Source organism: Bidens hawaiensis, unplaced genomic scaffold, assembly GCF_021521415.1.
Source record: "Bidens hawaiensis isolate Kalapana, Puna unplaced genomic scaffold, B.hawaiensis_p1.1 tig00009543_1, whole genome shotgun sequence".
Classification (NCBI taxonomy): domain Eukaryota; kingdom Viridiplantae; phylum Streptophyta; class Magnoliopsida; order Asterales; family Asteraceae; genus Bidens; species Bidens hawaiensis.
The window spans coordinates 520,412-544,571 of NW_027491711.1; the positions used below are offsets into that span (position 1 = coordinate 520,412).

The window sequence follows — 24,160 nt, forward strand, 5'->3', positions numbered from 1 at the left end:
AAGAATCTACATGTATGGATAATTAAAACTAAAGCATAAGTTTAGTAAAATTTGATTTGTTTATTTGTTATCATAAAATTTTAGTATTTCGGATATTAAACTTCAAAACCTAACCACCAACCGTATAAATGTTTTAATGATTGTTTTCTCTTGGTTGGATGTTGGTCCACTCCTGGGTGTGAATACAGATGGAATGGGTTCCATTGTTCAAAACTATAGTATTTTAACCATTTAAATACGTGGGAGATTTTATAATCATTAGTTACACCAAAAAATCTATTTATTAAATAAGAAGAAGATTTCAAGAAATCTTGACAACCCTATCTTCGTCCCTACAGATGAAGATCTCATAACCAGATGCATCTCTATATTCACTGATCAAATCCTGGTGGGCTTAATCCAAGATATTAGCATCGTAATCGTATATTATGTTCTCTTTCCAGCAAAGTGAGGAGTTGGTATTTCATAAGATTCCTTCTTTAATCTCCTTCCAACAACAGGCAAGAAATCAGCAAGATCATCATCTTATGAGGCAGCTTCATGATAATATTATCATGGAGAGCAATACATATATTCATCCAGTCACCAAATCCAAGAAACGGCACGAAGATCAGTCATCTTCATCTAAACCTAATTCAGCAACTATTGAAGCGGCACAAGATGAACAAATGCAACGAAAACTGGTTCATAGAGAGATCGAAAGACAACGCAGGCAAGATATGGCTAAGCTTTATGCTTTGCTTCGAGATCTACTTCCCCTCGAGTTCCTTAAGGTAAGTTATTGTGTATTATATATGTTGGCTATTTAACTTCTTAAATTAGGTTTACTAGAACTTTAGTAAAGAGTTTTTGGTGATGAAAGTTACTGGAATTTGATGTACTAGCTAGTAGAAAACCTAATTGATTAATTGTTCGGTCTTGTATTTAGGGAAAGCGGTCTACCTCAGATCATATGCATCAGGCAGTGAACTACGTTAAACACTTGCAAGAAAATATTAGGGTTCTAAGTGTCAAAAGAGACAGGCTCAAGAATTTAGTGGAGACAAGTGTTCCTCGTACTGGGACAAATACTTGTGAAAAAAGTTTAATGAATGTGTCCCCTAATACAGTCTCGGTTAGCTCCAATAATGGGAGAATTCAGATTTTGATCCATATTTGTGATGATTTCCCGATTTCAAGAATTCTAAAGGTGATTTTGGAAGGTCTTAATATTATAACCTACACTTGTACTAAAGTAAACTATCGGTTGGTTCACACCATCCAAACCGAGGTAAATTTCTTTATTACATAATTTTTAGTGTTTCTACGTGAGATAATACAACACATAACTCAAAACTGCATTGATGAATAATATTTCGTGTATTTTGAATGACAAAAAACCATATTTATTTAAAGAATTATTACAACAAAAAACAATAATTATAAAGATAACCAATAATGACTAACATAATATTCAAACTGGAAATACAATAAATGACTTAACGTTCATACTTAAAGATAAATCATAGATCAAATAATAGAAACTATAATAATTAAACAGTAAATTTGGCTAACACAATGTATTAACTTAATGAAATCTTTGTTTAATTTGTACCGTAGACGACTTAATAAATATCTATTCTAGTACTCAATCAACAGAATATTAACCTTTTGCAGGCGAATGATCCAGCGGTGTCTACTGATCACTTCATGCTGCAACAAAGATTATTCGAGATAGCAAATAACAACTGAGTTCAAGAAAACTGTAGAAGTACTAATGAAGGTAAATTCAATTGCTTGTATGAGCTCATTGTGGAGTTGCCACCACCCATTTGAATTTCATGTTCAAACAAATCGAAGGTACGCCTTCATGATGAGGAGCTTACGTGAAGCCCATTTTAATGAAAATTATTGTACAATATGTGGTATATTGTGTGCTTTAATCCTATATGTAATGTAATATGTATGTGCAAGTAATTACGACTTATGAGATTAATGCATGTTACAGTGATTGCTGTTAAATCGTTATATAACCTACTAGCATTATATATGAGCTTGTTTACTAGGTTGGGTATATAAGTAGTACACTATATGTCTTTCGGTTTGGCTTGACTATTCTTGTGTTTACGGTATCTTATACGCTGAATGTATATGATATGGACTTGATGTGTCATCTTATAAGTTGTAAGTTTTTTTATTTTTGTAGAAGAGTAAGACGGTAATTAAGTTATGAAGTGATCATTGCTTGGTAACAAGGTATGCAATTATATAAATGTATATGCATCTATTAAACGTATAATAATGCAAGTAGTCGAAATTTTATGCCGAGCTGGCCTGTACGTACTTGATGTGCACGGAACATACTTATCTACAATGAAGAACAAAGTAATTGTTTTTGAAAAGCGTCAACATTAAGCTTAACCTCCATTCCTTATACACACACGTATGTGGCTGATTATATGCATATTTAATATAATTGTTTGGTATTTTAAAGATTTTATTCTCCTAATCGATCCTCCAACTCACGTGGAACCCACATCTAAAAGCATCAATGCCCCTTAATTCCATTTAGTTCTATAATTACATTAGAACTATACATATCCAAACATCACCCAACAATTATAGCTATTGTATCTATCAGTACGACTTGTACAGATGATTGATCTTGTCTAATGGCATTGATCAACGCATATACGAGTCCTTTTCTCCAAAAATTTTCTATCTCATACGACTCGTGTATGTGCCATACGAGTGGTAGAGGCTTATACGACTTGCCTTTTAATTTTTTCCTTAGTCATCTAAATTTACAACTTTTTATAGTTTAGTATAGGCTTAATTATACAAGCATTTGTTTTTGTAAACATTATTTTTATAGCTAACTACTTTGATTATCGTTGATAAACTTTTAAACTATATTATTAGTACTAGATAAACAACCAATATAAGTACACAAAACCTAGGATAAACAAAGAAGATAAGGGTGCCCATAAGATTAACAAAACAACCAAAATAATAAACGTAAGTTTATACATCATCAAACAACATAAATCAAAATACATTTGTCCCTAACACTAGTACTCATGCTGTGGAGGTGGATGTGGCTAATCCGGATACTTTCGTTGTACTGGAGCTGCAGGAGCGAGAGGAGCATTGAAAGCATAACGACAGGCCTAGTCAGTTTGCCACAACCACCGCTACATGCTCTCTATCTGTATACTGGAGCTCCTCATTAACTTGGTGAGGGACTCTCACATCTCATATAGCATGTCGATGTTGATGCTGAGGTGGCTTAAGCTGATGTTGTTGTCATTGAGGTGACTCTCGAAGCTCGGCTTGTTGCTGATGAGGTTGCCAATTCACTCTAGGTTGCATAGGGAATTGATGTAGATGCCTTGCTCTAATAAAAAACAAGTATTTTAATACCCCAAATACCTATAACTAATATGGGTAAGTAACGTTGTCTTCTCAGAGAATCAAGGGAAAGCGCAAGTGAAACTCATGACTTATTAATTATTACTAAACTAAGCGAAAAGAAGATGTAAAGCAGTTTTAAAAGATGATTAAAGCAACGCGATTACTTTTAGAGTTTGTAAACAATTTAAGAAACAAGTGATTCATTCAAGTTCAGTTAATGTGATAACCAGCTAGTCACGGATTCTGTTATAATTACGCACTAATTATTAGATCTAGTGTTTTGGTTGTGATGACAAGCAAAACCCTATCCAAATTGTTGACACAACTGAATGCGATTTACACAATTACCAGTTTTATATTGTGAAAACCAACTATTATATAATGACTAACGATTATCGGCTCAATGCCATAAGAATATTAGCCTAAATGTTGACTAACACAATCGAATAGTTGATGCAAGATTTGATAAACAAAACACAAGCTGTTAAACAATCAATCATAAAGTAAAGCAAGATCAAATAATATATTCAGTCAAGTTCTTAATTAGTAAAGCACATATAATCCGATCATAATTAATTTACACAAAACCCTACCCTAAAGTGATCAAAAAGTTTTTTAGCCTGACATTTGCATAACGATTAACTCGCTTATCTGATGAAAGGATGGAAACATGAATCGATTGGACGGATCGAAAGCTTCGAGATGATGCAAAATCGTCCTAGGGTTCGTTTATAGCTGCTGGATAAAGAGATTTGTCGAATGGGAGCTGAAAACAGATTATATCAATGATCAGTTTTTTTTCTTGTTTTTTAAATCCTTCGCGTAGGGTGGAGGATTTTTACCACTTTTTCGCATAGCGCGAGCTAATATAACCTCAGATTCATATTTGCCTCATTGAGAAACCCACAATTCATATATTATGGGTCCCGTAACTCATTTTCTAGCCCGAGATATGACCGTTTTACTAAAAGACACTTTCTTAGTAACCCGTCTTGTTCAGTTTTCGCTTCGGCTTCGGGTTTCTCATCCAAACTTTTCCTGAATCCTTCTTAACCATTCATATATGCTTCCCTATGCTTCCGTCTTCTCGGCACTCGCTTAATCTTCATCTGGATTCTCTAATTAACTCGTTTAAGCTCCGAACACCTGTGATCATAAAAGGACTAAAAGTAACCGTGTTCGTTATATATAAACAATTAACATACATGAAATAACACATATATACACATGAGTTATATCCGGTCATCAGGAGTCAGACCATCTTAAAAAGTGAAGAGATGCCCATTGATGAAGACCTCATAAACGCCGCCTGTTGGCTATGATGAAAACCCCACAAATGGCCTTGCCTTTAATCCTCCTCCTGATAAAGGTAGTAAAGTAATCAACTCGCCACCAAGCCACTTGGCACCGAATGAGTGTAAGAAGACAGTACATGTAAAACACATCTTTCTCGGTGCACCATTGCCTGCCCTTATCATGCCATGAAATGATAGCCGCACGCAACCACCTTACATATGTATATGTACAGAAGGTCTCTAATATGTGAAGTCCTAGCCTTTATCACCAAGTAGCCCAAAATTTCCCCAATGTAAACTCATCCACAATTACCATATCGTGCAGAAAAAGCTCGATTTCAACCTCATTTTCCATATACAAGCGCAATAAACTGACCATCGAGATAATGGCACACACCTTAGCAAATATTCGAAACTGTACAACATTAGGGGCATGAATACCTCCAACCTGAGGAGGAGAAACTCGAATTGTAGACATAAACTCTATGGCGAGCTCCCAATAACAAGGTAGTTAAGCCTAGTCAAAGAATTTCATCCATGGTGTATCGACTCGAATAATGGCCTCACCCCTGTCTATCTCATCAAAATTCCAGATAGTAGCCTTGGGCCTGCTATCTTGTTCCTGGAGAACCGAATGAGTCTCGTGTGCCTTGAACCCTTGAAGAAACTGTAGAAACACATGAGGCTCATAAATACCCTCAACTTGGTTGTTAGAATCTGAACTGCTCGACATAATATGCACAACATAATAAACAAAAAACAATCAGAAAAACAATAATTGAATAGCTATACATACGAACCGTATAGCTTATTGACGTACTTATTGGCTCGAGAATACCAAGAGTCTATACGACTCATGTGCTCATATAGGTTCTATATGTTAAAAGAATAATTCATCAGTTTAATTTAATGCTTTCGTTTATTTTAGTTTCATCGAGACATTACGTTAAACTATTTGTTTATGTTTGTTCAGGCCCATTTGGGCATTTACTGTTTGGGCCGGAGGACTTTAAGTGGTCATATTTGTGATTGGGTTGCTTATGCCTTAGGCCAACAAGCCCAATATGCATGGCGAGATAAGTTACAAGGTTACAGAATAGTTGGTTTGGTGGTTTCATCCACAACAGTTTTAAATGGTCATGAGGATAATCATTGTAATCCCAACCATCGTGACTTTAGGAGGTCGTTTATATAAGGGTCGATTGGGCAAGAGTTTTACGATCATTTAATTGTGTTAATCAATTTTTTGTTTGAATCACTAGTTGTGTTCATATATCCATATTCCGATTTCATTTGCATGTGTGTGTGTGTGTTTGTGTTGATTAATAATTGTGTCCAAGAAGAAATTAGTTCGTGATCAGAAAACATTTGATCAAGACGGGGACAACACTATACGCGTCAGCATGAACTCAAGAATACTTTGAATCTATATCTCTCGTATAAATTCTTCCCAGAAATCCTAGATCCAGATAAAATAAGCAATTGTTTTTAGGGCTCTCGGCCACAAGAGTACATTCACCAATTAATAGTTTTTTCTCTAAAATATGTTGGTGGCATTGCCTTTTCATTCACCAATCACCATCCAATCTAAAGGTGCACAAACCGGTTTTTTTAAATACCCGGTTCCAGGTATGGAATCGGGTTCGGGTATGACCGTATATTGAAAATTAGGTATTGGCAATACCCGGGTCGAGTTCAGGTCTGGGTATTGTCTCTAAAAACCAAGCACTATGCATCGGGTTTTTCAAATACCCGGTTCTGATTATAGAACCGGGTTCGGGTATGACCGGGTATTGAAAAATCAGGTATTGGCAATACCCGGGTGGGTTTCGGGTCCGGGTATGTCTCTTAAAACCATATCCTATGCATCGGGTTTGGGTCGGGTATAGAACATGGCATTTTAAAACCATGTATTTGAATACCCTATTTCCAGGTGTTAAAAAAACCATATTTTCGGGTTTTTTTTGGCATATTTTTCGGGTATAGATTAGATTTTTTTTAAGGGTTGCACTTTTTATGTGTATTTTTCCGGTATTTTTCATGTATTTTTCGACTAATTTCGGGTATAGATCGGGTATTTGAAAAACCCGGTTTCGGATTTGGAAAAACCTGGTTCCGGGTACGAATTTTGGTACTGAAATGCATACCCTATCCGTACCCTACGAGTAGGGTCGGGTATAGGTATTAAAAACCCGGTATAAAAAAACCTGGTTCCGGATTTTTTTCAAGTCCGGTTCCGAGTTTGGTTTTTTTCACCTCTAATCCAATCCAACACAATATTGTAAAACCTTGTTTAAAGAAAGAGTCTTAGTCCAGGGCTCCAGGCCCAGTTTATTTAGTCATAGGCCCAAAAGTAATGCGTTACCAATTTGGCAATTACCATGGCTAATTGAAACTTAAATGGAAGTTAAAACTTATACTGAAAGTCGGAACAAAAAATATAACAATATACTCGACCTCATTGTGTACTTGAAGGCATTATTTTACTTGGCTAAAATGTTCAAAAGAGGTAAAAGAAAATGAACCGGTAAGAAGAAGATAGCAAGTCAACTCTATGTTTATGTGACAAGGATTACTAAGTTAACCAAATATGTGGTAAATGAAAGAGGTGATGAAGGTAAATACAAATAAATAAATAACAATTATCACACTCTAAAAAAACAAACAACAGCACACCGTTTCAATAATTATTCTCTGAACTCTAAAAAATCTATTGTTGATAGTATGCTCATAACTACAGTACTACTGGCTGCCACCATAAGCATTATTAATTTAGGTTTAGGCTAAACGTATCATGTATATTATTTGGCGTACTCACTGAAATTTTAAAAAAAAACTAGGTTATTGACCCGTGTACGACACGGGTGGAAGTATAGAAATCGTCAAGTAAACACGTATATAATTTCAAACGACAAGTTATTTTTTGATGTTCTTTTGAGACAACAATATGATTTTTAATTGCAATTCATATTCATACGCAAACAAAGTATTGAAATACATAAACTTATAAAAAAGTGACGTTACATAGTAAAATGTTTAAAACATAAATGATTCAGGCTTCTTTTCTTTCTGGACCGGGAACACGGCTGATGACATAAACATTCATACACCAATATAACAAACATAGTGACTAACTGACTACGAAAATTGCTTTTACATTTCATGTGAAAAGACTTGCACCCTAATAAGCTGAAGCACGTCTAAAACGCATTTAAGAACCATAACCAAATTGAAACATTTTTAAAATGACATGTTTTGACCATAATCAATCGATACATTTTGAGAATGAGTCATTTTAACCCGAACCAAATCGATATCTTCTAAAATCGACCCGGCATGACCCGAACCAAATCGATTCGATTTTAAAAAGAACCGTTGAATCCCGAATGAATACATTTTATATTGACTCGTTGACCATAACTAAATTGATACCCTTTTAAAATAACCCATTTTGACCTAAGCCAAAGCAAATCAAAACATTTCTAAAATGACCCATATTCATAAATGAAAATTGAAATAACACATTTGAAGATTAAGAAGAAAAATAAATGTAACACATACAATGTTCTTAGCTTTTGAAATCCTTTCTACAAAATGCGAATTCATTATTACTGGTTGGTGAAGATCCAAAATAAATAAATAAATAGATAAAGCTTCAATGATTTCAACCTACCTGAAAGTTGAAACTCATGTGAACATTTCACTTAATTTGTGAACCCTTTATATTCTTTCATTTTTCAGTAGATACTTAAACCAAAATCAAACATACTAAATACAAATTAAAATGAAACTAAATTGAAAAAAACTAAAACAAAACCGAAAACCTAAATAAAACCAAATAACAATAAAAATAAAAGAAAAACCAAAATGAAACTGAAAAACTAATTAACCAAACCAAAAACAAAAACTGTAAAACCGAAACAAAAAACCGAATAAAGTTAAACTCATCTAAAACGAAACTAAAAAAAATCAAACCGAAAAGAAACAAATTTATAAAAAACTAAAACCAAACAACAACCAAAAACCGAAATGAAACCAAAATAATAAATAACTACTATGAAACTTTGAAAAGAAAACCCTAACTCATTAAGAAACACATGCATTAATAGTATAATAGATTAAAATATGTTGAATATAATTAAGTTAAATATAATTTTAATATAATTTTGAATTATTTTATTAATAGAAAATTATAAGAATAAATGTTATTTATGGAAAAAGTTACTGTTTTAATAGTATAAGTAGATTATCATATTTCCCTCATATATAGAAGAGTCAATTACGTCGTCAGTGCCTCTGATTTTTAAAAAATAACATGTTTGGGTATTAAGGTTTTCAAGTAATAGGTTTTGGTACTATGCTTTATTTTTTGTAACGCACTTAAATACTAACACTGACGGGCGTTAAAACTTAATTGAGAAACCCCTTACGTACCTAGCATGTGAGGGTATTTTCATAATTTTTTTAATTGAATTATTAGAATTCATTTTTTTTGAATATATGTAATAAAATGATACTTCCTCCGTCCCGGTCAAAGTGTCATAGTTTGAAAAACACAAAGTTTAAGGTGGATTGAATGATTACTTTTTTTGCTAACAAAATGACAATAATGTCCTTGGAAAATGGGTCCACCATATTGTTTATTAATGCTAGTTGTGTATGTTTGAGGGTAAACTTGAAAATTGGCTAATAAATTTTAAAAGTGGACATTTGTAATGAGACAAATAAAAAAAAATATGAACACCTTTAAGAGGACGGAGAAAGTACTTGTCATGGTAATAAACTACATGCCAAGGCACGTTGTGGCGGGAATAATTTTTTAAGGCACATTTTTCATGCACATTAGTATTCACCTTGTGGAAAAAATCACATTAAACGATGATATGAATAAGCGTGTGGAAACAGCAAATCCTGATTATTATAAAACGTTACATTTTAAAGAATGGGAAAAGAAAAACTAAAATAAATAAATGACTTGTTCGTTCATGTTTCGAGTGTTTATACGTTACCAAAAAAAATAATAAAGAAAATAAAAAATAAAAACTCAGTTCTGAATGAACTTTACACAAAGCATGCATTACAATAAACACATTGTAATTCTTATTCAAAATTTTATAAAAAATTATATTTTAAAAAGTTAAAAGACTCTTTTTTACGAACAATAAACATTTATAAACACCGAACAACAACCTCGAACACCCACAAGCTGCCTCCACAACTGGAGAGCAGCCCAAAACAACGAAACATTACATAAGCTCACAATTACACCATTTTAACCAATCTAAAGATTTGTTTTTACCACTATTTATGAACAAAGAAAAAAAAACAAGCAATTTTATGTCTCCAATGATATCTTCAATAATGACTCTTTATAAGAAGGGAGTGATTTTTGAAAAAAAATATTATGTCATTTATGTTGATTAAGTTTCCTAATATCTATGCTTAATTAGTTGCTAGTTTTCCTCTTTTATTTTGTATAAGACCATGTTTTATGGTTTGACTGAATAATAGAAGATTGGGATACCAAAACTTATACTCTTTGCCTTCAAACGCCTTTTCATTTCTTGCTTTCCAGATTCTCCAGCTAGCTATCATAACCAAGCCGCGAAACACATCCTTCTACTTCTCATCGAGCTTAACAGTCGTGTGCAACTCTAAAAGATTAGTTACCGAAAACTAAAGATATAGGGAATTTTTCACCAATGACTAATGTGTTCTCAAACTATCGCCGCAGCCACACAACCTGTAAACAAATGATCCGCCGTTTCCAAACCCATCTCACAAAACACATACAAATTGCCTTTAACATAATAGTGAATGGAATCAATAACTTTTTTTCCAGAACCTATGAACTTCAGTTTTATATCTCCATCCCCACTTAGCTAGCAACGAATTATTAATATCTTTAAGCCTTGATATGCCTAAACCACCCTCGTTCTTAGGTAACCTCACCCTTTCCCAAGCCACCCAATGAATCTTTCGAGCGTTATTACACCCTTCCCAAAGAAATTGTTTTATAGTCTTTTTAAGATTCTTCACAACTTTGCTTGAAACTTTGAAACAATAAACCGAAAGACTTTCAAGCACCGGTTTAATTAATACCACTCTACCTCCTATAGAAAGAGAAAGGCTCTCCAAGTCGCCAACCGTTTCTCAAAATGCCTATAATTCCTTTCCAATTATTAATTTTATTTATATTGGCTTCGATATGAGTCATATTGTAACTTAAAAGAAAAAAAAAAGTCAACCTAAAGCACTTAAGTAGAATGTACGACCAAGTACTTTTTAATGTTGTCAAGTAATACGTATATTAGAGAGTAATCAATAAACTCTAAGCATCTAAATCTTATTTGGTTTTTATACTAAAAGGCATCTTTATTATTACAATTTACAAGGTAAATCACTTCTTATCCAAATAAAAATGGTAATCAATATTCATGGATGTGTGGGCGTACGTGTCCCGACCGTAAAAGAGTTGGATTATGACACGTATCAGAGTCGTCGATATCGTCATAAGCTTCTCACCGATTTTAGTCATTTTACCTAGAAACATCGATTAATTTGCTACCTTTCTATCTTCTTCTTCTTCCTCTTTTAAGCCTGATTAATAATATATTGCTGTGATCTTTCACTTGTATCACCTCATACCCAAATGGCAGAAAACCCAGCTTCAGGTTCTTCTGATCACCTCATGCTTTTACTGATCGATTTTCTTTTCTATTTTATGTATTATATATCATTTGTGAGATGCATGCATGGTGGTTCTTTATTTACTAGAAGTTTCTTGGATCATATGGTGATTGTATTGATGCTTAAATTGCTTCTTATAGAAGAAACTATGTTTATGTTAAAAGATTGAAATTTCAAATTTTGTAATTTCGCATATGACTAGTAATTTTAAACTCGCACTGGAGACTCGACAGACCGTATCGGTTTGGTTCGTTACTTAAAAAACACTTGTGGAGTTGTGGGGTTGTTTGCTTAACTTAATGGAACTTACCATATTAAAAAGTGAGGTTAATTGTGTAATTATTGGAACTTGAGGGTGACTGAAACGTTTGTGGGATTGATTGTGTAGCTAATTGAAACTTATGGGGTACAATATATAAATAGTTGCACATAGATTTGATAACTATATTTTTAATTGCATGTGATCATCAATATATTAATAAGCAACTCTCATGTGTTCAGATGGTTCACTTGTTGTATGCTTTGGCGAAATGTTGATCGACTTTGTGTCAACAGTTTCTGGAGTCTCGCTTGCAGAAGCACCTACCTTTGAGAAAGCACCTGGTGGTGCTCCGGCTAATGTTGCGGTCGGTATATCAAGATTGGGTGGTTCTTCAGCATTTATAGGAAAAGTATATCGCTTAAAGTTAATAAAGTTCCAACTTAAATGATGCCAAGTTTATTTATTTTTGTTTGAACTTGCATACGGTACTTGTTTTAAGGTGGGAGATGACCAATTTGGGTACATGCTGGCTGACATTTTGAAGAAAAATAAAGTCAACAATTCCGGGATGCGATTTGACCATAAAGCTAGAACAACATTAGCTTTCGTTAGTCGAAAATCCGATGGGGAGAGGGAGTTTTTGTTTTTTAGGAATCCTAGTGCGGATATGCTACTCCAAGAATCGGAACTTGATGTGAATCTTATTAAACAGGTAAATAAGGGTAAAATGATCATTTCTTAAATTGTTCTTAATAAGATTGGATAAATATGATTATTATCTAATTTTATGGGCATATATAATATTTGAAGTATTGATTGTGTGAAATTCTAACTTTTAACAGCTTATCTTTTTGATGGTCTTAAATTGTAACCGCAGGCGAAAATATTTCACTTTGGCTCGATTAGTTTGATAGACGAACCGTGCAGATCAACTCATCTAGCTGCAATGGCTATAGCCAAGAAATCGGGTAGCATCCTTTCTTACGATGTGAATTTGAGATTACCATTATGGCCATCCGCGGAAGCTGCTCGTGTCGGCATAATGGGCGTGTGGGACCGTGTGGATGTTATTAAGGTACGTCTGTTTACGGGCATGCTACAGTTTATAAGGACAATATACAGATGATTGATAAGAAGGTATGCAGGTAAGTGAGGATGAAGTTACATTTTTGGCCGATGGTGAGGATGCATATAATGATAATGTGGTGTTGAAGAAGCTTTTTCATCCGAATCTAAAACTTTTTCTTGTTAGTGAAGGGGCGAGTGGTTGTAGATATTACACTAAGGCAAGATGCTAATAATTGCGGCTAGTGGCTAAATTTAAATGTCATTAAACTTAAGAATTGTGTTGCATTGTGTAGCGGTTTAAGGCTTAACAATTGTGTTACATTGTGTAGCGGTTTAAGGGTAGAGTTGATGGTGTTAAAGTGAAGGCCGTTGATACTACGGGTGCTGGAGATGCTTTTGTTGGCGGTATTTTGAGCGTTTTAGCTTCTGATATTAGTTTATTTGAGGTAACTTTTGTTGGACATGCTATGGTTGATTAATGTTAATGTTTTGTTTGTTCAATTAATTGGGCATGTTTTTTTTTTTTTTTTTTTTTTTGAGTAGGATGAAAAACGACTACGTGAAGCTCTTGTTTTTGCGAATGCATGTGGAGCGCTTGTTGTAACAAAGAAAGGAGGGATACCCGGTATGCCAACTAAAGAGGAAGTCCACCAAATCTTAAAACAAAATGGCTTAGGAACAAGTTAATCGAATTGTACTATGGAAAGGCTGTCATGTAATTGTCTAACATGCTTGTAGGCTGCAGCCATTTGTTAGTGTTGGATTCATATACCTAAAAAGGATTTGATTTGAATTTTGATCATGCACAAGTGACAAGTTGACTTGTAGAGCAGTTTTATTTGATTTAGTATGTATTCCGATTCTGGAATGATGGTGTTTAATTAGTAAAGTATTGTGTATTTTAAAATTTAATTTCCAAGATTGAGATTGAATTTTTTTCCTTCTAAAAGATATTGCCCAAAAATCATATTAAAAGAAGGTTAAGCGTACTCCTTTTATTACTTGTCTGAGTTGTCATACCCTATTCTTTTTATTACTTGTCATATCCTATCCATGACAATCAAATAATAACTTGTCATATTTCCTCCTAGAAAAATCACTGTTTTTAAAAAGGCATTTATTTATGTGTAAAATACAAGGTTCAAAAACTTCTCTTTTTATTACTTTGTCATACTCTATTTCATGAAAACAAATCAAATAATAACTTATCATATTTTCTCCTAGAAAAATCATTATTTTTAAAAAGGCATTTATGTGCAAAATACAAGGTTCAAAAACTTCTCTTTTAATCGGGTTTTAGGTAAGAACTTCTCTTTTAATCAGGTTTCAGGTATATCAGTCTGGGTTTCAGCTAGTTTTGACGCATACACATATCCAATAACCATCCAAATAATTAATAAACGAAAAGAACTTGAATCTAGTCTACCTCGAGCTTGAAAAATACATTCATGAGCTTAGCTGTGGCTCATCTAAGTTAAACGATCTCGTGTTTGACTGTTACACTCGTAGTCAAAACACGTTGACTGGGGCCGGTTTGACCACCTGCTTTTTTTTGCCTCTTCCATTATTAAGATTTGTAAATAAGTAATATATGAAGTAGGATTATAAAGTGTTATAATAATGAGGATTCAATTATTTTTATAAAACAGTGCTCAAGATTATAAAAGCACTTGACTTGATTGCATGTGTCATGGGCTGCTCAACCTGTTGTCCTGTTAGCAAGCCATTTAACATGTTGAATTTGCCATCTCTAGGCTCTAGATGTTTTTATGAAATCTTTAAAAAAAAATGTCATAGCCTTTTTGTAGGCCCCTAATGCCTCCATTGACTTGGTTTCACCAACAGGTTGTGACTTTCATCAATAAATGTAATTTGAGTATTTTACTCACCTATATTCTGTTGTCGTATAACATAGATTTATCTGTAAGATATTTACCTAGAACTGGACTGTTACTGTAAAAAAAAAAAACCATTGGCACACCATCTTAACCAATCAATGTTTTCACCAAAAATCTTACATATGTCCTTGATTAGGTTTCATTTACTTTTCAACATTCATGAATTGATCAGTTTGTAAGAAAATAAACTTCTATACTACGATAGAGGCAGTTTTGGCAGTATGCTTGTAACCCACGGTAAATGCATGGCAGTCGACATACAAGACCTCTCGCTTGTACCATGCCAGACAATATTGGTGTACCTTGTTACTAGCAATGTCCTTGAATTTGCATTTTTCTTCATTAAGAAAAAAGTTCTTCCATTTTATTGAATGCCCAATTTTATTCAATACATCAACATCGCATAGCAAGAAGCCCTTGTACTATTGAAGAGCGTCCCATTCCTTGTCTTCCACAAAATCCAACGTGCCATTAAAATTACCACTTGGATGACTCTTTATTATTGTGTTAATTTGTGTGCCTCGATGTTATGGTGAATTCCAAGTAGATCATGTACCGTAAAGAAAACACCGGGGTTTGTTGAACGAAGTGCTAATGACTACGAAATGGCCATTGCCACGTAATAAGGGGTGAGAAGGTGTTCAACCGACTCTAAAGCTTCTTCACTTAGTGACATAGTGTTACTAATAAATAAAGTATTAGGACATCACCCTTGTTCTTCAATCACCGTTCTACATAAAGCATCGGAGGTGGCGAGTCTTCCCATTTCAACTTTCCATCCAAATATATTAACCTTAAACAACACCCATTTACTCCAATCCAAAACAAAATCGACACAAGATTTCTTGTTTAGTCCCCAACCAACCCGAAAGGACTTCATGGTGAATAAATCGTTTCAATCTAGTCTCCAAGTCCGTTGATCTGTCACTGAGCCCAACTGTAAGCCCGGAACTATATCAAGACATTCCTGAACCTCCTTGGTGGAAAAGGGTTCCCGAGTCCTTTTCCAAGCTCATCCGTTTGTGGAGAACTCGTCCCTTGTTTTTTCCCAAATCGTACGTGCACGGTTTATTTCTTCCAATTTGAAATTATATTATACCAAGATGCTTGTATTTAATAAGGCTAAATGTTGATGTTAATAATAAGATTTATAAAATATAACTAATAGCATATTCGTTAATATCTTGAGTCATGAGAATTGAGATACTGAGACTTCTGGCCCTCAACAGTTTAACTTAACATCATGTAGTGTGGTCAGATGTAATTAACACTATGCCAGTTTCCACCATTTTTTTCTTACATTCATAATGGCCGTATTTATGAATTGGACTATGGACCAGCATTTCAAAGCACCATTTATTCTCACAAAACATTTTTTATTTTCATTTTGAACATGGTATTTAAATTTGACTAATTGAGTAGGGTAGCTAATTAGCAAAAGCAAAGTTTCTAAAACACCAAGGGTTGGAAGGTATTAAGTCAACATAAATTCGCCGTTAAAGAAATTATTTTTAAGTAAATGTTTCAAATTGTTATAAGCAGCGGCTCTACGTCTTCGAAGGCCTAAAACTAACTAAAATGTTGAGGCATTTTTCTTTTATTTTCTTTATACGTATAGCGCTAGAGGGTAAACAAGAATTATAGAATATGGATAATATACAGTGATAATGGATATGTAGCAACCTTTCTTGCTAGTGGTCCATCAATAAATTACTAATTATAAAAAGAACTTTATTTTCAAAACCTCATAATACATAACTCATATTTAAGATAGAGGCCCTATAAAAATAGAGACCTATAGCCATTGCCTTATTTAGCTTATCCACGAAACGACTCTGATTATAAGGTTTTTAAATATTACATATCCCGATTACAGAATTAAGAATACAACTTTGTCCGCTATCCTCTAAATTTTTTTATTGAACCGCAAAGTACGGATTATATATATAAAAACTACCGCAAGATACTAGAACTCTAGAAGCTAGCCAAGATACAAACAAACTATAACAGATTACAGATGGTAGCTAACAAAATTAAAATATACACCAAATTGATCGATCTTAGAACTACACCAATTCAATTTAATGAAGAATATAGAACATGTCGGATTACACCAAAAACATTAATACGTTCTAGAATTATATTTGTTCTAAAGGAAAAGGAAAGAATCTAAGTTTAATATAGAACAACATGTCGGCTCTTGGGTAGTGGGTTCCATCACGGAATACTTGGAAGATACCCCAACTCGGTAATTGTGTTTTGTGCACCCTCATCAAACTTATCCGGGGACCATAATATTAATCGTGATCAATGAATTTAAAATTTTGATTTCTATTTCACACCCTAAATTCTAGAAAGATTATATCATTTAAAAAATCATTATATATATGAATTTTCCTTCGTTTACAATTATTTTTCTTTCTATTTTTAAAGTTCCCGATCCTTTCGTTCATATACTAATTTACATCCATTTAGCTTCGGGGCTAGTAGAGTTTTACAAGTATTCCACTTTTTCTAAGGAAAAAAAATGTTTATTTGTCTCGTAACTATATAGTGCATATGAAAGATTAGAAATAAATTGATTTTTAACAGGCGACAGATTCATTTATCTAATGTGGTGGGAGGCCTGGTCATTTGAACTCGTTTGAGTTATTAAATATATAGCTTGTCCATTTGAACTTGTTTGAGTTGTATGGTTGTAGGTTCAATCGTAGAATTATGCAAAATGGTTGGACCGGATTATATTTCTTTAATCTTGTTTAGTACTAATTCAAACTACATATACTTTTTTGTATAAGGCTTTATATTTTGTTTAATTGTAAACTTATAAAATTGATTATCTAGTTTGATATTTTGATTTACATTACTCATACATATTTAGTTTATGTAGTTATTGTGACATTCGTCAATTTCGGGTCTTGTTTGTATTCGTTTTTGTATTTGTTTATTATGTAAACCGACCCGATTTGTAAACCGAAGCTTATGTTATAATCAAAATGATGGATTTATGTTACAATATTGTTTCACACTTGTTGGGTCTTGAAAACATCCTATTTTTATTTTTATTTTTATTTTTATTTATTTATTTATTGTTGTTTTGTGTTTTTGTCTTGATCCATTTTGTATGAAAACTCTTGTGTCTCACACCCATATTTGACCACCAACATTACCCTATATATACACCACCTTTCCTCTTCATTTTCCCTTGCTACAACTCCAAAAAAAAAAAAAAAAACTTTTTCAAACATCAAAGATTCAAGGTTATCTTCTTAAGTGTTCTTGAAGGATTTTGGTCTTTCATCTAAATTAGTTTATGTAGCCTTATTAATACTTGTTTATGGTTGTGCAACATATATATAATATACACCCCTTGTTTGCCTTTGGTAGTTACTTCTCCGATTCCGGTCGGTGAGGTTTCGGACCCCGTAAGACAAGGCTTCATGGAGGACTTCGTGTCCTTGATATATATACATCTATATAACTTGTTCATACATATTAATCTTGCTTATTTTAGTTTGTTGGTCATGTTTACAAGTTCCATGGTTATGGGTTTTTAAAAGTCTATGCTTTGGTTTAACCGTAAATAGCTCTAAACCGTAAACCGAACTTTGTTACTAGTTTTGTTTGTTTAAACATACTTAGTGTTAGATCTAAGTTTCTAAAATCATTTTTACAAATTCTATGGTTATGGGTTTGTAGAATCTTACCTCGGTCTTAACCCGAAACACGATCCGAACCGAAAACCGAACTTTTGTTTAAAGACTTTATTGTTAACTTTTGGTATTTTTTTATTTGTACATTATTATACAAGTTCTTTAGTGTTTGGACATGTGGAAACCATCTATGAACTTGTTGTGAGATGGAAACCGAACCAAACCGATTCTTGCTCGCTCAAGACACACAAGTGTGTTTTTTTAGCCATCAAGACTTGTATATTTCTTTAAAAATAGTTACAAATTGATTTTTAAATATTTTCTTAAGTACTTGGAAATGTTGGATCCAACTTGATCTCATAACAAAGTTTGGACCGACAAAACCGAACACTCGCTTAACGTGCGTTGTTAGTTCTAAAACAATGGAACTACATACTTGGTTAAGTCTTATTAAATTTTATTGAGTTATCTCATAACATTCAATATTTTGGAAAGTTGACTTTGGGTTTGACCAATTATCAAGACCCGAACCGACAACCCGAACACTCGATAAAAAAAACCCGTTTTAGTATCTTTATTCCAAAGGGATTTGCATTCTTGCATTTTACCCACCTTATTACTTAACATAGGTTGAGTAAATATTAAGGTTAGATACTTTAACCCGGTTTCGAGCAAACTTACATTTTTAAAGGGTTATTATTATAAATTCTTAAATAATCACATTTTAAACCTTGAACTTTAATTATTTACATTTCTCAACATTTATTTTGTTTAAAGACCTTCAAGACAACCTTTCTAAATTCAAGACTTCTTTTCTTTTTAGCATTGTGCGTTAAACTCGTCGTTCCGACAAATCTCCAAATTATCATCTTTCAAGTTTACCACTTGAAGGTGAGTACTTCATACCCCATTTTCCATCTTTTATTTTGGGGGTGACATTTCATACTTATTCAACAAAATGCTTTATATTTGAATCTTAAACCACAAACGTAGTTGTATACTTTACCTAAATAATTGCTCGATTTGGTGTTCTATGCTTATATGCCTATGTGTTTATCGCTTTTGGTTGGTGGAACTATAAAATCCTAGACTATTTGGCATCCCCTTATAGCAAGGTGTCGTTAACGTAATGCAATTAACGATAACTATAAAATCCTAGACTATTTGGCATCCCCTTATAGCTAGGTGTCGCTAATGTGTTTAGCGATATCTATTTATCCAAATTACCACTTTTATTTATCGTTTCGTATGCAAGTTTTGTGGCTATCTTTATTATATACTAACATGATTAAACTTATGAATTGCTCACCGACCTTTGTGTTGACAAACTTTATTTTATGAAATGTTGCAGGTTTGCATCTTGGTTGATTTATGATTGTGAAGAAAACGACATCAAAGACCTTAGGATATTAGTAAAAATGAACAATATCAATTTGCCATATTTTGTGATATCTTGTTTATGGTTATTTTATGGATAATTGTTATGTGACATTTTCGATGTTGTGAAATGAAATGAGTTTATTAAATACTGTCACTTTAATTAGTGTCATGTGCTTATGGACAATCGTTACACCTCGGCATGTTCCGCCGCCTTTGGTCGGGGTGTGACAGTTATTTTTTTTAGTGAGACTAGTGTAACTCCACTCCTAAATTATTACATCTTTCATGATAATGAAATGGTTTGAAAGCTGAACCCCCACCCCCTTATAAAGAAAAATATTATCCAACATATTGGTAACAATAGTCCTAATTTGATAAGTAATAGTAATTATTGATATGAACTATTATTTTTGTGATTTTCTACATATATCTGTCATTATACAATGACTATTCATGTACTTAAACCTCTTATTTGTATTAATTTTATTTACATACTGAGCCTATAAATAAAGGCTGTGTACTTCATATTGGGACGTGAATAAGAATCAATCTTTTTCCTCTCTATAGATCTTGCTAATACATCGTTGTTTTACAACAATTATGTTATTCATTTGAACAACTTCACCATTCAACGAAAACACTATTAGTTGATAATTCCCTTTATTATTTTTATTGTTGTTGTTATGAACCAAGGGAGAAGCTTAATAGTATAAATTTAAATGTTTTCGTCACAAGACCAATTAAATGCAGTGTAAATTTGCTCGCTTATGTCCGAAATTTTGAGCCCACCCCTCTCCCAAGCGTTTTCGTCAAAACTTCACCACTATTTTAAGCATCATTGATGATAATAATTTATAATTTATAGCTGACGAAATGCAATTTACAAAGAAATTTAAAGAAGTAATGTTAAACATGATTACATGAATCTTCATCTTGTAAAGTTGGTCATATATATCCCTTCCTTTTTAAAGCCATCCTTTTAAAGTTGCCAAACAATATTTTCCTTCTTTTTGACCCCTCACGTGACTCTGCCATATTACTTCAGTCAGAGCCGTGCTTCCCCTCATCCAACGTGCCATATTATCCCTGCCACCTCATTCACCAACGTCTCAACCAAGTCACTCTCAATCTCCGTCACCACCTCCTCCGCCTCCTCCTCTAACACAACCCCTCCGACCACCCTTGTATCACTCTCGCTGGCGGAGGGGACACCGTAATTATTGTATGAGCGACTTTGACGACTAGGTAACAATGTAACGCTCGACAATGGTACCTGTAAATATGGATGATATACCGCATTAAGAATAACTTATTTGAAAAGTTAAAACGTAAAATATTAATTATTAGAATTTGTGTTTTTTAACTAAAAGTTAAAAGGTGACTTTCACATCATTCTCACCATCGTATTTTAACTAACAAAAACAATTATTTTTATTTTTATTTTTTAAATTATGATTTGAGTGGTTTGATTGGTTAGAAAAGAGTTTACCCCACACCCAAGCCCCTTGCGCACTTTAAATGCTTGGCGCACAAGCCCCTTCATACCCTTCATCGACATCTAGTCGGTTCGGTGTTTAATGTTCCAGCCAAGTCATGTGGCATGAGGCACTATTCGATCTAGGACGCTTGGTCTCATCCGTAACCGGTTAAAACAATAAAAAAATAATATAAAGAATAGAGATATCCTAATAGTGTTTCATGTTGGTACTAGGTAAGGCAAGTACCTGTTTTTGAGGAAATAGTGTTGAGGTGTTGACACTCAGAACATTTGACAAAGGAATTGACTTGTTTCGTTTCCTTAAAAATGGTGCTTCTTGTCGGGGCATTTTTTTCAATCTGAGATCGTATTTTTCACTTGCTATTCTCGTGCATTTGTGCACCTTTATCGGTAGAGATGATTTTGTGGTTGTTGATGATGGAGCTTTGATAACTTCTGAACATGATGATAATAATGGTGAATTTGAATTGGGTTTGTTGAGGTTGTTCTCAATCTTCAAGAATCTCAGCCTTGGTGGTATCGGTTCATTTTCTTTTCCACATCCATGCCCTAAGATTTGAAAAAAAAAATGTTTTTAAATCAATCCAATATCCTTACACCCAATTACTTTTTAAAAAAGTTTTTAAATAATGATAAAATTATTGAAAAATTAAGAAAATAATCTTTAATATCTTGAGTCCGGTTTAAAAATGCAATTTTTTACTATATCCAAAAACTTGTCTTTCAAAACCATTTATAAAAAAAGTCTTTCAATTTTTATATTATAACTTTTAAAATTTAAAAGTTTTTTAAAAACATATAAAAACTAAAAATATCAAAACTTATATTAGAAACTTCAAATTGTTACTACTAAATTCGATTAAAGACTAGTTTGATAATTGTTGCCATTAAAAAAATGATTATTTTACTAATTCAGGTCAGTCAAAGAGTCCATTTAGTGCCCTTCAGAAAATCTAGTATTTTAAGTTTTTATCCAAATGTAACTTGTTAAAGTTTTTATAATAACACACATACCATGATCAACATTTCTTGATTTACCGGTGGCTGTTGCGGTGGACATTAGTGGCGCCGGTCTCTTTGCTTTAACCACCTCAAGAAACTCATCCCTTCTTTGTTCTCTTTTATTCACAACATTTGTAATATCGGCACCAACTCTCCGGTTAATATTCTCCCTCACTTGTTTTGCAATTTGCTTAGCATACTGTCTTGAACTCTCATCAATGATTTGGAGGGAAAGCCGGTGATGATGGTCAGTCTCCGTCGATGGTCTGGCGGCCACCGATATCCGCGGTGTCGCGGGTAATGAACATGCATTATTTTTATTATAAGATGACAATCTTGGAGATGAATTTTCAGGAAGAAGATCAAGGCCCATTAATCTTGCTACAAGATTAGGTGTTTTTGTACCGGGTGAGCTGTTGCATGATTCTGATGATGCATCTTCCATTATTCTTGATCTTTTTGTCTTGATTTGAATTCTACCCATCTACAAAAATAAATTAAAATTAATTTAGTCATTATGGATCCAACAACCCATCACCATCGCCATCAACAATATATATAGACAATAATAATCATCATCATAGGTAGCTTTGCATTATTGCTTTTTAGTTAAATTCCTTTTCCTTTCTTTTTTCTATTGTTTGGTTGGAATTATCACACTTTAATAAATAATAATGTTGCATTCGTTAATTTTATTCAAAATATTATTTTATTTTTCTTAGCATGTGGAACCTTGAAATATTACAAATCTTGTCATTCTCATCCAAATCATTAACAACGTGTATTTTTTAATGTTAAGTCTTATGTCATTTTACCTATTGTGACAAAAAAGATTAATTACGTGCCAAATAACTTTATAAGAAGACAAAAATGCATACGACTTAACGATAAAAGATGACGGGGGAGCAATTTTGTTAGAAATGACAAAACTCGTAATACATTATATTCCAGATAAAATATAAATAAAAAATCATGGACGATTTTAACTAGTAGTTACTTAAAAAAATTATTTATCTGGTCTAGAAAAAAATTTGATTAAAGGGAATATAATTCAAATTGTTTTAATAAAGTGAAAACAATAGAATTAACAAAGTAACTTACAGGGATGTAAAAGTTTGTTTCTTGGTTAATTTTAGGTGAAGATGAAGCAGCTTCTTCAACAACAAGTTTGTGTTCTTTTAACTCCAAGCTGTTTCTTGGTGCTTCAACACCTTTGGGGATGTTATTACTCGGCTGTTCTTGATGAATATTATTGAAAGCAGTTTCTGAGATTAAAGAAGGTTGATGACGATTAAAAATGGCACTCATGCAACCACCGGAAGAAGTCCTATCTCCGCGGCCTTTTCTTGATTTTCCGGTGGTAATTAGCTTGTAAAGCAACCATGGTTTGCCCATGTTTGTGGTTGGAAATAATAAATATAATATGATGAAGAAAATGAAAATGAGATGTCCAAGTGGTGGTGAAGTAATTAGCTAGAGCGAAAAAGGTGGATCCCTCATGAAAAAGTAAAAAAGGTGTCTGTGTAGACTAGAGAGAGATTCAGTTACTTATTATTGTGTCATCGCCACTCTCACTTTCACTCTCTGACTTCACTAAAATACACCAAAGATGACGGTATTCTCAACCTGAGAGAGGAGAGAGATATGGCACGATGCAAATTAAGTCTGTAAACGAATCGAACTTTCGCGAAATATTTGTGATCTGTTCGGCGGGAAGTTCGTTTATTATTTAATAGACGAACGAACATTGACAAAAAATTTGTGTTCGTTTAATTAAACGAACGAATATGAACACATGTTCCGTTCGTTCATTTATATTCATGAATGTTCGTTTATGTCTATTTATTTACGTTCGTTTATGTATTAATAGAAAATAATTAAATATTATCTTGAATATCATCAACTTAAAGGTTTTATAGTTGTTAATTTGTGTCCATTTAAGTTCGTTTATATTTGTGTTCATTTACATTTGTTCATAAATGTTCGTTTATCTTTGTTCAGTTATGTTTGTTTAGATTTAA

The 24,160-nt window shown here is 33.2% G+C and overlaps 3 protein-coding genes across 3 annotated transcripts; 2 read left to right on the top strand and 1 right to left on the bottom strand.

Annotated features, from left to right (window-relative positions):
* The first annotated feature begins 276 nt into the window (after positions 1-276).
* Positions 277-2,017, top strand: LOC143532805 (transcription factor bHLH118-like). The gene is made up of 3 exons (XM_077027749.1): positions 277-773; positions 929-1,270; positions 1,657-2,017. The coding sequence occupies exons 1-3, from the start codon at positions 429-431 to the stop codon at positions 1,729-1,731; spliced, it is 762 nt and encodes a 253-aa protein (XP_076883864.1). The 5' UTR covers positions 277-428; the 3' UTR covers positions 1,732-2,017.
* Positions 2,018-11,257: 9,240 nt separating this feature from the next.
* On the top strand, positions 11,258-13,406 carry LOC143532807 (putative fructokinase-7). Its single transcript, XM_077027750.1, has 7 exons — positions 11,258-11,362; positions 11,880-12,049; positions 12,140-12,352; positions 12,518-12,715; positions 12,786-12,926; positions 13,038-13,154; positions 13,252-13,406. Exons 1-7 carry the CDS (start codon positions 11,341-11,343, stop codon positions 13,393-13,395), a joined length of 1,005 nt encoding a protein of 334 aa, XP_076883865.1. The 5' UTR covers positions 11,258-11,340; the 3' UTR covers positions 13,396-13,406.
* Positions 13,407-20,702: 7,296 nt separating this feature from the next.
* Positions 20,703-23,534, bottom strand: LOC143532781 (uncharacterized). The gene is made up of 4 exons (XM_077027729.1): positions 23,241-23,534; positions 22,152-22,623; positions 21,364-21,686; positions 20,703-20,912 (listed from the first exon to the last, which is right to left on the bottom strand). Exons 1-4 carry the CDS (start codon positions 23,532-23,534, stop codon positions 20,703-20,705), a joined length of 1,299 nt encoding a protein of 432 aa, XP_076883844.1.
* Positions 23,535-24,160: the final 626 nt, after the last annotated feature.

Bases quoted from the DNA above. Each gene is read 5' to 3' on its own strand.
- LOC143532805 (XM_077027749.1), top strand. From the start codon at position 429: ATGTTCTCTTTCCAGCAAAGTGAGGAGTTGGTATTTCATAAGATTCCT. The intron at 774-928 runs GTAAGTTATTGT...TCTTGTATTTAG, and splicing joins TTCCCCTCGAGTTCCTTAAG to GGAAAGCGGTCTACCTCAGA. The intron at 1,271-1,656 runs GTAAATTTCTTT...AACCTTTTGCAG, and splicing joins TTCACACCATCCAAACCGAG to GCGAATGATCCAGCGGTGTC.
- LOC143532807 (XM_077027750.1), top strand. From the start codon at position 11,341: ATGGCAGAAAACCCAGCTTCAG. The intron at 12,716-12,785 runs GTACGTCTGTTT...GAAGGTATGCAG, and splicing joins ACCGTGTGGATGTTATTAAG to GTAAGTGAGGATGAAGTTAC. The intron at 12,927-13,037 runs GCAAGATGCTAA...TACATTGTGTAG, and splicing joins GTTGTAGATATTACACTAAG to CGGTTTAAGGGTAGAGTTGA.
- LOC143532781 (XM_077027729.1), bottom strand. From the start codon at position 23,534: ATGGGCAAACCATGGTTGCTTTACAAGCTAATTACCACCGGAAAATCA. The intron at 22,624-23,240 runs GTAAGTTACTTT...TTATTTTTGTAG, and splicing joins AAACAAACTTTTACATCCCT to ATGGGTAGAATTCAAATCAA. The intron at 21,687-22,151 runs GTATGTGTGTTA...TTCAAATCTTAG, and splicing joins ATCAAGAAATGTTGATCATG to GGCATGGATGTGGAAAAGAA.